The 15,000-nt window shown below is 33.3% G+C and overlaps 1 protein-coding gene across 4 annotated transcripts in view; it reads right to left on the bottom strand.

Annotated features, from left to right (window-relative positions):
• The window catches only part of ltbp4 (latent transforming growth factor beta binding protein 4), a 114,532-nt gene that overhangs the window by 80,000 nt on the left and 19,532 nt on the right, over positions 1-15,000 (bottom strand). For all 4 annotated transcript variants that reach the window (XM_073929728.1, XM_073929727.1, XM_073929726.1 and 1 more), the window contains exon 4: positions 8,726-8,928. In XM_073929728.1, coding sequence (XP_073785829.1) covers positions 8,726-8,928 — 203 coding nt within the window. The remainder of the gene's footprint in view (positions 1-8,725; positions 8,929-15,000) is intronic.

The raw sequence follows: 15,000 nt of genomic DNA on the forward strand, positions 1-15,000 counted from the left end.
AAAAACAGGGTCCAACCCGGTACTAATAAGGTGTACCTAATAAAGTGGCCGGTGAGTGTAACTTTTTCAGATAAAAAAGGATGCTCATTTAGGATGTTTCTTAAATATCTGGAAACATATGGTAATGTTTCTGGGATATGGAAACAATATGGCTTAAATATATAGAAACACTATGGTAAAGAGTCAAAATGGTACATAGAGCACCTTTAGGGTGTGTAAACCCCACACTTCCATTAGCCGACTCTGCTCTTACTGGTCAAAAATGTTTTTATTTAAAACTATTAATTTATTTAATTTTATTTTGATTTAATGTTTATTAAGTGTTCTTCTCAACAAGCTAAAATAAATAATATAAAATAAAATAATAAATACGGACGTTTCCTAATAATTTATGGATGGATGAATGAATGCAAGAGCTAGCCAAGTCTGTTTTGATCGATCTTCCAGTGTCTATTTCATGTCGGAAATGGATGTTTAGAATGTACGTATGTCACAGGAGGAGGAGATTATGCAAATCAGACCCTTTGATCATGTTGACATGGATTGGTAAACCACAAAATATTTTAAAATTTAACGACTCGTTAAGGCCATTCAAAGACAACTCTTTAGGGGCTCTATTTTGACGATCTATGCGCAAAGTGCAAAGCGCAGGCCGCAAAAGCATTAAGGTCCTTTCTGAATCCACTTTTGCTATTTTAAGGACGGAAAAATCCAGTTTGCGCGTTGGCGCATGGTCTAACAGGGTTGAGCTTATTCTCTTAATGAATTAAACCATTCAGAGTCTCATCTCCCATTCCCTTTAAGAGTCAGTTGCGTCGCGCCATGGTGCATTTGCTATTTACATGATGGACTTTGTAATTGTAAAAACTGAACACTTCACTTGCTAGAAAACAGTTAAACAGATCATCTGCAGCGCGAGAATAAGAGATGAGCCTCCTCATTCTTTACTTTCACTTTCGCTATCGTGGATAGGAAAACGAGTTGTACGCACAGACATCCATTAGCCTATACATAATTAATTTCATTTGTTAAGCGCAAAGATTTGCTTCAAAATTATTTCTAAATTCAGTTCTAATTTCCAGCAAATGAATAAATGAACACTAATAACAAAGTGTGCTCAAACAACTGAGTTATATCCAAATACACATGCTGTGCCCCATATGGTCTAAAACCTGACAGGTGGACAAATCTAAACTTGTTTTTAATAAAACAAATATAAATATGGATATAATAAATAATACTGCTAATAATAATAACATTATACACAGGGGCGCAACTACACATTTACTGAGGGGTATGCAGGTTCAAATTTTGTGTGATCCCTCTTATTTTATATTAATTAATTAATAATAAATGAAGATTTGAGAACCAAATTTTTTAAGACAAATTTTCAGATTAATCTTATAACTTTTGACATTATGTATGATTTGACAGTTTATTTTGATAAAAATAAAAGCAAATCTAAACAGTTGCATCTACATGAACACTTTAGGCTGTGGGACTGCATGTTATTGTGTTAAATGATTTTGAATTAAACAATAACAATATTATATTCGTTTAAAATGCAAAATGTTTTTTAACAAAACATATTTATTTATTTTTATTATTTGAAACTTTTAATAAGGATAATTTTAAAAATAGTTTTGGCACAACGGCGCCCCCCCCATGTGTGGCGCCCCTATGCGCCGCATATACTGCATACCCCCTTGTTGCGCCACTGATTATACAAAAGCAAATTGTGATGAATGAACTGAAAAAGCCTCCCGAGATGAGGAAGGCATGAAAGTTTGGTGTTTATATAAACAGTATCCTAGAAGATAATAATTATCGTAATATTTTAATGCTTCAATTCTTTTTCATATGTAAAGATGTTTGCGTATTGCTGTCCATCCTGTGTGTATTAAGCAGTGTGTACACAAATAACAAATAACGCGCTCTGCTCTAGACTATAGACCTACTTTGATCTGATCTATTGAACAGTCAGTTTTAGCTCCTCAAAATAGCCACGCGCGAGCAGTGCGCCTCAACACACCTCCTTTTTTAGAGCAGAACGCCTATTGGCGCACATACGAGCGCAAATACATTTGCTATTTAAACAGCGAGGCGCAAAACGTCAAAACGACTCTTGCCAAGCCGAAACTAGCAAACAACTATTGTGTCGCGCCTTGTGCCTCATTTCGCCGGGTGTATAATAGGGCCCAATATGTATGTAAGAAAATAAGTGTGCAGAGTGTTTACATTAATAATTGGCTATACCTTAAAAACTACACTACCTGACTACCTATTCATCTGTTGATCTGCATCCCAATCATCACAAATACTGCAGAAGACCTACTGGAACCAGCATGGACACAAGATTCTCACAGAAATCAGTCAAGTTTGGTGAAGGAAACATCATGGTTTGGGGTCTACATTCAGTATGGGGGCGTGCGAGAGATCTGCAACATCAACAGCCTGAGGTATCAAGACATCTGTGCTGCCCATTACATTACAAACCACAGGAGAGGGACAATTCTCCAGCAGGATAGCGCTCCTGCTCATACTTCAGCCTCCACATCAAAGCTCCTGAAGGTCAAGCTGCTCCAGGATTGGCCAGCCCAGTCACCAGACATGAACATTATAGAGCATGTCTGGGGTAAGATGAAGGAGGAGGTGTTGAAGATGAACACAAAGACTCTTGATGAACTCTGGGATGAACTCTCGCTTTCTTTGCCGTTCCAGATGACTTTATTAATCAGTGATTTGAGTCATGTCAGAGATGTATGGATGCAGTCCTCCAAGCTCATGATGGAGTCAGACACAATATTCATTCTGTCTCCACTGCAGCAGCACTTTATATTCTATACTGGACATTATTTCTGTTCAGTGATGAGCAATCATTAATAATCAAGGCATGATCATATTTTATTGAGCTCAAATAAGCAAAATCTAGAGGCCTTTGCCTTACATATAAGACACTTCTGATACCAAAGGATCAACTAGAAGACCAGTTATTATTTGTTGCTCCTAATACTTGTATAGTCAACAAGATTTCTGTCAGGTAGTGTACAAATAAGATTATTTTTTTTGAATCTCCATATGATCTGCTCTTGAAAAAACGCAGATAAAATGCGAAGCGTCTCGCTCAGCGTGGAAACTTGGATTGTCCTTTCCAGCTGCATTAAGTGTTGGATTTCCAGAGATCTGCGTTTGGCAGCGGCTCTTTTCTTTTCCATGTGACACGACATCCCTCATTTGTGCTTTTTCCACTTCGGCAGGCAATAAGCTCTGACATTATGCGGTCGGAGAAGGTGTATTACAGAGGACGGGGAAGCACTGAGGTTATATTGTGGCCGGGCGAGGGTTGTTTACATGTTGGCTCTGGATTTAAAGGCCCGGCTGGTGTCAGGAATGGCCTTTAGGGAATATTTGTGGGTTGTTGAAACACACTTCATTACATGAAACCACACTCAGCTACAGAGAAAAACTGTAGAGACGAGCTCTGAAAACCCAAATAACCTCAGGCCAGATATTCTGGAGCTGGAATTACTTCATGACTGTGTTAATGGAGTATCACTGCAGTTTTGAGAATAATTTAGATGAGATTTTTAAAAAGTGGTTTTATTTATTGATCTTTTAGTTTTAAGAATATGTAAAATACCATTTTTTATTTTTTATTTCTTTGGAACATTTTAAATTAGATTTTTAATTAATTATTTTTTTTTGTTTGGAGAATATTTTAAATGAGTTTTATTGTTTTTGATTATTTTATTTGTATTTTACATAGTTTAGATTTTTTTATTGTTCTTTTATTTTTTATTTATTTATTAATTTTGAGAATATTTTAATGAGACTTTTATTGTTTTTTTAACTATTTTATTAATTTTTTTAGCTTTTGAGAATATTTTAAATGAGATTTTGTATTGTTTTTTTATTTATTTATTTATTATTTAATTTTGAGAATATTTTACATGAATTTTTTTTGTTTTTTATTATTAAATTTATTTCTGATTTTTTATTTTTTTTTAGATGAGATCTTTTTGTTGTTTTTATTTATTATTATTTTTTTTAGTTTTAAGAATATTTTAAATTAATTAATTCATTCATTTTTTTTCAGCTTTTCTTGACCTCTTAGTTAATCAGGGGTCACCACAGCGAAATGAACCGCCAACATATGTTTTACACAGTGAATGCCCTTTCAGCTGCAAACCAATACTAGGAAACATTCATAGAAACTCATTCACACTCATACACTACGGACAATTTAGCTTACCCATTTCCCCTACAGCGCATGTGTTTGGACTTTAGTTGAAACAGGAGCACCCGGAGGAGATCCATGCCAACGCGGGGAAAACATGCAAACTCCACACAGAAATGCCAGCTGACCCAGCCAAGGTTAGAACCAGTGACCTTCTTGCTGTGAGGCGATCGCGACTGTGCAGATCTTTGTTGTTTTTTTTTTGTTGTTTTTGTTTTAGAATATTTTCAATTTTTAATTAGAATTTTTTTTTAACATTTTTTTGTTATTTTTTAGTAATTTTAATTATTTTTGTAATTTATTTATTTATTTATTTTTAGAATATATTAAATGAATATTTTAAACAAGATTTTTTTTATTGTATTTTATCTATTTTTATTTATTTTTTTATTTTAGAATTTTTTAATTAGATTTGTTATTGTTTTTAATTACTTTATTTTTTTGTTTTGAGAATATTTTAAATGAGATGTTTTTATTGTTTTTAAATTTGTATTTATTGTTTTAGTTTTTTAAATGTTTTAAATGAGACTTTTATTGTTTTTATTTTTATTTTATTTTTGAGAATATTTAAATGAGATTTCAAAATAATTTTTAAAGTTTTTTTATTTTTTTATTTTTCGAATATATTAAATATTTACAATTATTTTGTTTTTGAGAGTATTAAAAAATATTTTTTAATAAGCTATTTTTATTATTTTTTTAGATTTGTCAATTTTTTAAATAAGGTTATTTCATTATCTTTATTTTTGATAATTTTTTAAATTAGATTTTTTGTTTATTACTTTATTATTATTATTATTTAAAATAAATTTAAAAAATATTATAAAGAAAAGTTGTTTCAGCAGCAACCTGGTTTGTGAAAAAAAGTTTTACATTTATTTTATTTTCATTTACTATGTATACTCATCGTCAACAATAGCTCAAATAAATACGATAAAGTGTTAATATAAAGTAAATTAATAAGTACATTTTTTAAATACTTTATATGAGTTAATATGTTATAGAAGTGCATTTTTAACAGCCCTGTTTCATAACCAAATTATGACAGATTTAGGTACATTCCTTGAATTAGCTGAATTAAAACTGTCCTGGAATTGCTGGAAAAGCTCCCTCAAGCTTTACTTATCAGCTATAGCTTCATCTTCAAGAGCTTACAGAGCATCCATCAATCCACAGATATGAAGCAGCAGCAGACGTGTGTCGGGATTTGCCTAAATTTTGAGGACAAAGTTTCACCATAAGGACAGAAAACCCTTATTTTTTTTGACATTGCGACATTTCCCAGAAAAGAAATGAATTATTAACAGTATTACATGAACTTTATCTAATAATGGAAAAACGTCTGTGTGTGTGTTGCGAGTATGTGTGTTTCTTGTGTGTGTGTACAGCCTATATGAGTGTGTTTGTGTGTCTCTCTGTATGCTAAAAGGTCAGTCTCCACACTCTTCCTGTGCTCTGCCAGTGTGTTTTGAGCTCATGTACACACACACACACACACACACACACACACACACACACACACACACACACACACACACACACACACACACACACACACACACTAGCCAAACTCTACATCACCTCCTGAGAAATGACTGCAGCATCGCTCTGAGCCAAGCTAAACAATAGCAGGAATACATTACAATAGCGTATCGAGGAGCGTCTCAATGCAGACCAGCACAATCCACAGCCAGATAAAGCTTATCACAGCGCTAACGTTTACAATCCAGGAAACACGCCAAATTATTAAAACAAGATATCTGCTGTTTTCAAGCCTGAGCTGCTCGCAAAGAAAAGCTTAACATGTTGACACGAACACCTGAACAAACCTCTACACTTCCCGACCTTTATGACTACAAGCGCAAAATAACGAGGACAAACGTGAGCTTTAGAGTTGTTTGTGATTTACTGAACACAGATTACATGACTGTATACGCTCTATCATACACCCACACAATAGGGTGCAAGACGTGTTTGGTGCGATTTATTGCTCTTTTCAGACCAGTGCAACCATAATTTTCATATTTTGCACTAAATTGTTTGAAGGGCACCTATTTTACCCCTTTTTAAAGATTTAATATTAGTATGATGGTTGTTCTGAGTGTGCCAGTTTAGGTTTAGTTCAAAGCACAGTTCAGATTTGTTTATTATAATGTGTTAAAAAGTGTCATTTTGGGGGCGTGTAACCTTGTTTTGCCTTTAGATCACTTAATATAAGTTTTAAAATCACTTTGAAAATTTGTATTTTGTAAAGTTTGTAAATTATTTTATTTATTGTTGAGTTTTGAGAATATTTTAAATGATATTTTTTATTGTTTTTTGTTATTTTATTTATTTTTCAGATTTAAGAATTTCTATATGGGATGTTTTTAAATTTGTATTTATTGTTTTAGTTTTGAGAATATTTTAAATGAGATTTTTATAGTTTTTATTTTAAAGAATAATTAAATGAGATTTTATTAAAAAATTTTAGTTTTTAGAATATATAAAAAATTTTAAATTATTTTTTATTTTTGAAAATATTTAAATGAGATTTTAAAATGATTTTTACAAATTTTTTATTATTTTATTTTTTGAATATATAAAATTTTTATAGTTATTTTTTGAGAATATTTTTAATTATATTTTTAATCAGTTTTTTATTATTTATTTAGATTTGTCAATATATTAAATGAAGTTATTTCATTATTTTTATTGTTGAGAATATTTGTAATTCAATTTTTTCATTTTTTTTATTGTTAATATTATTATTATTATTTAAAATAAATTAAACAGATATTATATAAAAAAGTGTCATTTTGGGGGCGTGTAAGCTTGTTTTGCCTTTAGATCACTTAATATAAGTTATAAAATCACTTTGAAAAAAAGACACAGCTAATGTAATGACTGTAGAATTTTAAAATCTAAATTTTTTTAACAAAGAAATAAGAAAATATGCTTAATTTAAAGTACAAAATTATTATCATCATCATAAAAAAACACAATTATGAATCTGTTTAAACTTTGCCTAAATTGTAGGCAAATATCAAACTGGCCAGCTCATTTCCTCAATCTGAATTTGTCAATTAGAATAATTAAAAGCTTCATTTGTCTTAAGGGGCACCTAGGTTACCCCTTTTTTCAGATTTAATATACGTGTTTTCCGTCTCCAGAATGTGTCTGTAAAGTTTCAGCTCAAAACACCCATCAGATTTTTCATTATACCTTTTACTAGATCCTATTTTATACATTTTTCCATCAGGGGGCTGTTTTGTCGTACTGCGCCTTTAAGGCGAGTCCTCCGCGCCTACCATGTGCCTTTCTGCATGCCTAAATCTCCTCCTTGTCTGCGTCAAACAACAGACAGACTTAAAGGAAGAAGATCTCACGTAGCGTTTGTGAGCAATACTACAGGAAGAACTTCACCAATGAGCATTTGTTGTGCATTTGCATTGATGAGTTACACACTATATCGTTACAAAGTTCACACACAGACAGACAGCGCGCTTAGCTTTGCACTGTTTTTGCATGCATATGTGACAGGATACAGGTTAATCTCTGCTGCTGTATGGATATCTGTTATGTTAATGTACAAAATAAACCTGATTTAACGTCCACAAACCGGGATTGAAGCATCTTCCTTCCTGAAGAAGTAAAGCTGAAGTAAATCGCTGTACTTCATTACACACGTGCACTGTTTTAAAACATTTCAAACATATGAAACTCACTCTTGATCATGTTTGATGATGATTGCTGATCCTAGCGAAGTGAACAGAATTTTTATTCCCGGTTGCTTTGCGCATGTCTGGTCTTGTTGACATGATTATACACGTGACTACCGGGACATGTTAATGCGCGCAGCTGTCAATCAATCCGGTGGGCGGGGGGATTGCACTCCTACATCAAGTTGCGTTCGGTCTGAAAACCGCTCCAATTGGTCCACCGTTTTTATGTTGTTAAATTGAAAAAAAAGGACTGGGTGTGTTTATATCACCCCAATAAGATGGTCTATACACTATATATACACATATGTCTGTCCAAACAGCTTGAAAAGTAGATTTTTCACCATAGGTGTCCTTTAAAGCCTTCTTCCATTGGTAAGTTTCACAAATTATGATGCTTATTGTCAAAAATGGGACAAATGAGCTTATATAGCAGACAAATTCTGAACTTTGACAGGAGGGGGGGGGGGTATACTGAAAAATAACATATGCAATTTGTAATAAACTTTTAAAAAGCTCTAAAAAGTAGTTGGTGCTGTGTGTTTGTACAGAAATGCTACACTCCGGCACTCATTCAACCCTGTAATGTTATTTTGCTGTCATTAATGCCATTGACGTTTAAATAAATGAACGAAAAGCTTAAAAAACAGTACAAAGCTGCTAAATCACATTGCTGTCAAGGAGAAACCATTAAATAATGACCCAAATCTCATCTGAAATGTTCTTTCAGAAGGAAAGGAAAGGCCATTAGGTGAATGTTTTGCCCAAAACACAGTGCTGGACTGACCTGCGCTGTAGATGAGCTTGTACTGGCCACGCTGACTGTGGAAAGTTTTGGTGCTGGAGACTTTAGTCGCTCCCGCAGAGGATGAAGTCTCCAGTTTCCTTCGCTCAGACTCGATGTATTGCAGAATAACATTAGTGATCTTCTGTCCGGCCATTCCACTGGACAGAGCTCTCTTCAACAGGACAGACTGCGACTCCTTTAACCTGCAACATGAGTTTAGTTGAGTTCATGATAAATGTAATATGCCTTTGAGATCACACATTTTCAATGAACACTATAGTAAAGCTGCGCAACTGTGTAAAAAGTGTTAAAAAATCCAGTTAGCAACATACTAAAGTTCCAAAAATCTAAGCTTTTCATACTTTGAGCATATATTTTGAAGCAAAAAACATTAAAACTGCACAAATGTAAGATTTTTATAACATATGCATATATTTTCTAGTAAATAACAGACTAAAAACACCACAAATATAGTTTTTTTTTTTTTTACTATAAGTGTATAAATTCCAATAAACAACAAAATAAAGTTCCAAAAATCTAAGCTTTTTATAATATAAGCATATATTTTCTAGTAAATAACAATAAAACTCCATAAATGTAAGCATTTCATACAATTAGCATATAGATTTCAGTAAACAACACACCAAAACTCCACAAATCTAAGCTTTTTATAGTTTAAGCGTGTACTTTCTAGCAAATAACACACTAAAACTTGAAAAATCTAAGCTTTTTATAATTTAAGCGTGTACTTTTTAGTAAATAACACACTAAATCTCCACAAATCTAAGCTTTTCATTTTTTAAACGTGTATTTGCTAGCAAATAACACACTAAAACTCCACAATCCTAAGCTTTTTATAGTTTAAGCATGTACTTTCTAGCAAATAACACACTAAAACTCCACAAATCTAAGCTTTTTATAGTTTAAGCGTGTACTTTCTAGCAAATAACACACTAAATCTTCATAAATTTAAGCTTTTTATATTTTAAGAGTGTATTTTCTAGCAAATAACACACTAAATCTCCACAAATTTAAGCTTTTAATTTTTTAAACGTGTACTTTCTAGCAAATAACACACTAAAACTCCACAAATCTAAGCTTTAAAATGTGTAAACGTGTATTTTCTAGCAAATAACACACTAAATCACCACAAATCTAAGCTTTTCACACTTAAAGTGTGTAATTTCTAGCAAATAACACACTAAAACTCCACAAATCTAAGCTTTTCATTTTTTAAATGTGTATTTTCTAGCAAATAACACACTAAAACTCCAAAAATCTAAGCTTTCATACTATAAGCATGTATTTTATATACTATACATAGCAGGGAGGTTTTCAACTTTCTTCTTACATCATAATAGTTTATAAGCTTCATTTGATGCTAATGTGGCAAACCTCTTTGCATATCCACAGTTTAGGCTTAGTAATCGTTCATAAGCATGAGGAGATTTTCCCAAACACAGATCATTTACAGTAAAAACAAGTTGACGTGAGCTTAGGTCAACAGCAAACAGACTATAAAACAAGCATGTGGCTCATTTTAATTTTACATGCGACCTTCTCAGCTCTGCATGTGTCATACACACACTCGTGCTGCATAAACACACTCGGCGCCACAGGAGACATTCACAAGAAATCATGACGTAAGACAACTGGATAGGTCCTAACACAGAGCCCTGGGGTACTTCTAGATGGTGATCCGTCTTACGCAGTTTTTTATACACAGAATAAATAAAAGCTCTGATCTCTTCCAAGTGCAATATTGTTTTGGGATTGCTAGCAAAAGAAGTCAAACTCTTGTCTCTTGAGTGAACCAGTACTTCCATCATGCAATTTATGTTACACTTTAAAAAATAAAATCACCAAAACAGCTAATAAATCTTCCTATAAGTCGCTCTGTGATGATTTAATACATTTTAAAGTATATTTAGGAGATAGAAATGTTTCTGATACATGTATAATAGAGTCAATACTTGTCTATGTAAAAATCTATTTTAGACATGCATTTTAAAGTTTATTTTTAAGCTCCAAATCATGACGTAAGACAACTGGATGGGTCCTAACACAAAGCCCTGGGGTACTCCTAGATGGTGATCCGTCTCACGCACTATTTTTTAGAGACAGAATAAATAAAAACTATTTTCTCTTCTAAGTGCAATATTCTTAGCAAAAGAATCACGTCAAACTTGTCTCTTTAGTGAACTAATACTTCCGTCATGCAATTTGTTACGCTTTGAAAAAATATTAAATAAGAAAATAAAACATTTCACAGAGATGGGTTGTGGCTGGAAGGGCATAGGGTAAAATATTTGCTGGATAAGTTGGCGGTTCATTCCGCTGTGGGTCCCCGGATTAATAAAGTGACTAATCCAACAAGAAAATGAATGAATGAAAATAAAACAATCACCAAAACAGCTAATAAATCTTCCTATAAATCCATCTGTGATGATTTAATTCCTTTAAAACTGCATTTCAGACAAAAGAAACTCAATATAATTATGAAAATGAATGAAGAGAAATTTACTAGTAAGAATTTAAAACAAAATTACTGTAAAATTTAAAACAGAGTAAGAAAACAGTGAGTATTTCCTATAATTGTTTTTCTTCTTCTGGAGAAAGTCTTGAAACATTTATACTGAATAAAAGTCGTTTTTTGTTAATATTTTTAAGGTTAATTCTATTAGCACCTTAAGATTTTTTAAATTAACATTTTAACCTAATTATTCAATTAAATGTCACTTTAAGCTGAATAGTTCCTTGTAAAATAACTATCAAAATATTATGTACTGTCATCATGGCAAATACATAATAAATTAGTTATTAAATCTGTTATGTTTAATAATGTGTTAAAGAAACTAAGATATTGCAATATATAGTTGAAGTCAGAATTATTAGCCCCCTTTAAATTTTTTTCTTCTTTTTTAAATATTTCCCAGACGATGTTTAACAGATTCAGGAGATTTTCACAGTATGTCTGATAATATTTTTTTCTTCTGGAGAAAGTCTTATTTGTTTTATTTCGGCTAGAATAAAAGCAGTTTTTAATTTTTTAAACACAATTTTAGGGACAAAATTATTAGCCCCTTTAAGCTAAATCTTTTCTCGATAATCTACAGAACAAACCATCGTTATACAATAACTTGCCTAATTACCCTAACCTGCCTAGTTAACCTAATTAACCTAGTTAAGCCTTTACATGTCACTTTAAGCTGTATAGAAGTGTCTTGAAAAATATCTACTAAAATATTATTTACAGTCATCATGGCAAAGATAAAATATATCAGCTATTAGAGATGACTTATTAAAACTATTATGTTTAGGAATGTGTTGAAGAAAAATCTGCTCCCTGTTAAACAGAAATTGGGGAAAAAATAAACAAGCGGTCTAAAAATTCAAGGGGGATAATAATTCTGACTTCAACTGTATATAATGTTAAGTGTGATTATGCAAATGTGCCCTATTTCTAACGAACAACCTATTAAAAATGCACCAGTTTAAGCTTTTATTATTATAAGTGTGTAAATTCCAGTAAACAACATACTAAAGCTCTAAAGAATCTAAGCTTTTAAAACTAGAAAAACAAACTAAACCTCCACAAATGTAAGCATTTCATAATATATACATAAATAATCCAGTCGACAACATACTAAAAATAAATTCCAGTGAATAGCATACTAAAAATGTGTCCTAAAAATTAAAAGCAGCATTTCTTTGATAAAGAATTTAAATTACACAGGAGGGGCAAATAGTTTTGCCTTCATCTATACTGTATATACAGTACAAGCCTTTTATACTGAACAAATGCAAGCATTCTTACAGTATCTCATGGAAATAAAAGCATAACTTGCTTGTTTTAGCGATTACAGTTTCTGGTTGCCAGGCTCAAGACTTATCTGACAAATCTAGTTCACACACTGCATGTGATATAAAAACTGTTGAGAGATGGGGAAATTGCTGGCTGTCAGCACACAACATTGGCCCATCAGGTAGACCCCGAAATGGACGTATAAATGGAGTCTTTCAATGGTCTATTGTGAGCGAAGAGTTTCCACAGGGCAGGCCCTTCCTTCCCCAGCTCAGATTCTGCAGGCTTGCTCAACATCTGAGATCACTGCAGAGTCAGAGTGGGTCCGATGCACCAAAATAAAAAAATAAAAGGCAGTAATTCTATCAAACTAGGACACAAACCTAAACAGTACTGTTTATAAGTGTAAGCAATGATTTTACAACGTTATTACTGCACATCTGAGGTCGCCATTATTTTCTAATAATTGAATAGACATTGGTCAGGTTCTCATCCTCTAACTGCTCGTGTGTGTAGCACTAGTTTCTTCCACATCTCCTCCAAAGCCTATTGTTGTGTTTTAATGTGATTTTGGACTGTTGTTGCTGTGAAGTAGCTCAATAAATCACTCAGTGGAGTGATATGGAGCTGTAATGCGCCCGAAACATGCCGGAACTACTTTATTAGTGTGCAGTTTTCTTCATATAAGCACACAGCTAATGTTCATTAGCCAATCAGAATCAAGCATTCACTAGCAATGCAGTTTAAGTGTTTATATCTTATAATTGCAAATTTGCCATTGAGTTATTAGACAGTAATCCACACCTGAGGTGGTGATGCGGTCAAATAGAGTGGTGTTACACCTCAGGTGTGCTTTATTTTCTAATAATTCAACAGACAGGTGTGAATTATTCTGCTTATACTAGTGCTCTTACACCTAAATCCACTGTTCAGATGTTGTATTTGAGACATTGGTCAGGTTTTTGTCCTCTAACTGTTTGTGTGTGTAGCACTAGTTTCTTTCACATCCCCTCCAAAGCCTACTGTTGTGTTTTAATGTGATTTTGGACTGTTGTTGCTGTGAAGTAGCTCAATTAATCACTCAGTGGAGTGATATGGAGCTGTAATGCGCCCAAAACATGCCGGAACTACTTTATAAGTGTGCAGTTGTTTTCAGATAAACACTCAGCTAATGTTCATTAGCCAATCAGAATCAAGCATTCACTAGCAATGCAGTTTAAGTGTTTATATCTCATAATTGACAATGAGCCATTGAGTTATTAGACAGTAATGAACACTTGAGGTGGTGATGCGGTCAAATAGAGTGGTGTTACACCTCAGGTGTGCATTATTTTCTAATAATTCAAGAGACAGGTGTGAATTATTCTGCTTATACTAGTGCTCTTACACCTAAATCCACTGTTCAGATGTCGTGTTTGAGACATTGGTCAGGTTTTTGTCCTCTAACTGCTCGTGTGTGTAGCACTAGTTTCTTCCACTTCTCCTCCAAAGCCTACTGTTGTGTTTTAATGTGATTTTGGACTTTTGTTGCTGTGAAGTAGCTCAATTAATCACTCAGTGGAGTGATATGGAGCTGTAATGCGCCCAAAACATGCCGGAACTACTTTATTAGTGTGCAGTTGTCTTCAGATAAGCACACAGCTAATGTTCATTAGCCAATCAGAATCTAGCATTCACTATCAATGCAGTTTAAGTGTTTATATCTCAAAATTGCAAATTTGCCATTGAGTTATTAGACAGTAATGCACACCTGAGGTGGTGATGCGGTCAAATGGAGTGGTGTTACACCTCAGGTGTGTATTATTTTCTAATAATTCATCAGACAGGTGTGAATTATTCTGCTTATACTAGTGCTCTTACACCTAAATCCACTGTTCAGATGTTGTGTTTGAGACATTGGTCAGGTTTTTGTCCTCTAACTGCTCGTGTGTGTAGCACTAGTTTCTTCCACTTCTCCTCCAAAGCCTACTGTTGTGTTTTAATGTGATTTTGGACTTTTGTTGCTGTGAAGTAGCTCAATTAATCACTCAGTGGAGTGATATGGAGCTATAATGCGCCCAAAACATGCCGGAACTACTTTATTAGTGTGCAGTTGTCTTCAGATAAACACTCAGCTAATGTTCATAAGCCAATCAGAATCAAGCATTCACTAGCAATGCAGTTTAAGTGTTTATATCTCATAATTGATGATGGACCATTGAGTTATTAGACAGTAATGCACACCTGAGGTGGTGATGCGGTCAAATAGAGTGGTGTTACACCTCAGGTGTGCTTTATTTTCTCATAATTTTCTCATAATCTCATAAAAGGTGTGAATTACTCTGCTTAAACTAGTGCTCTTACACCTAAATCCACTGTTCAGATGTTGTGTTTGAGACATTGGTCACGTTTTTGTCCTCAAACTGCTCGTGTGTGTAGCACTAGTTTCTTCCACATCTCCTCTAAAGCCTACTGTTGTGTTTTGATGTGA

The sequence above is a fragment of the Danio rerio genome, chromosome 18 (genome assembly GCF_049306965.1).
Source record: "Danio rerio strain Tuebingen ecotype United States chromosome 18, GRCz12tu, whole genome shotgun sequence".
NCBI lineage: Eukaryota > Metazoa > Chordata > Actinopteri > Cypriniformes > Danionidae > Danio > Danio rerio.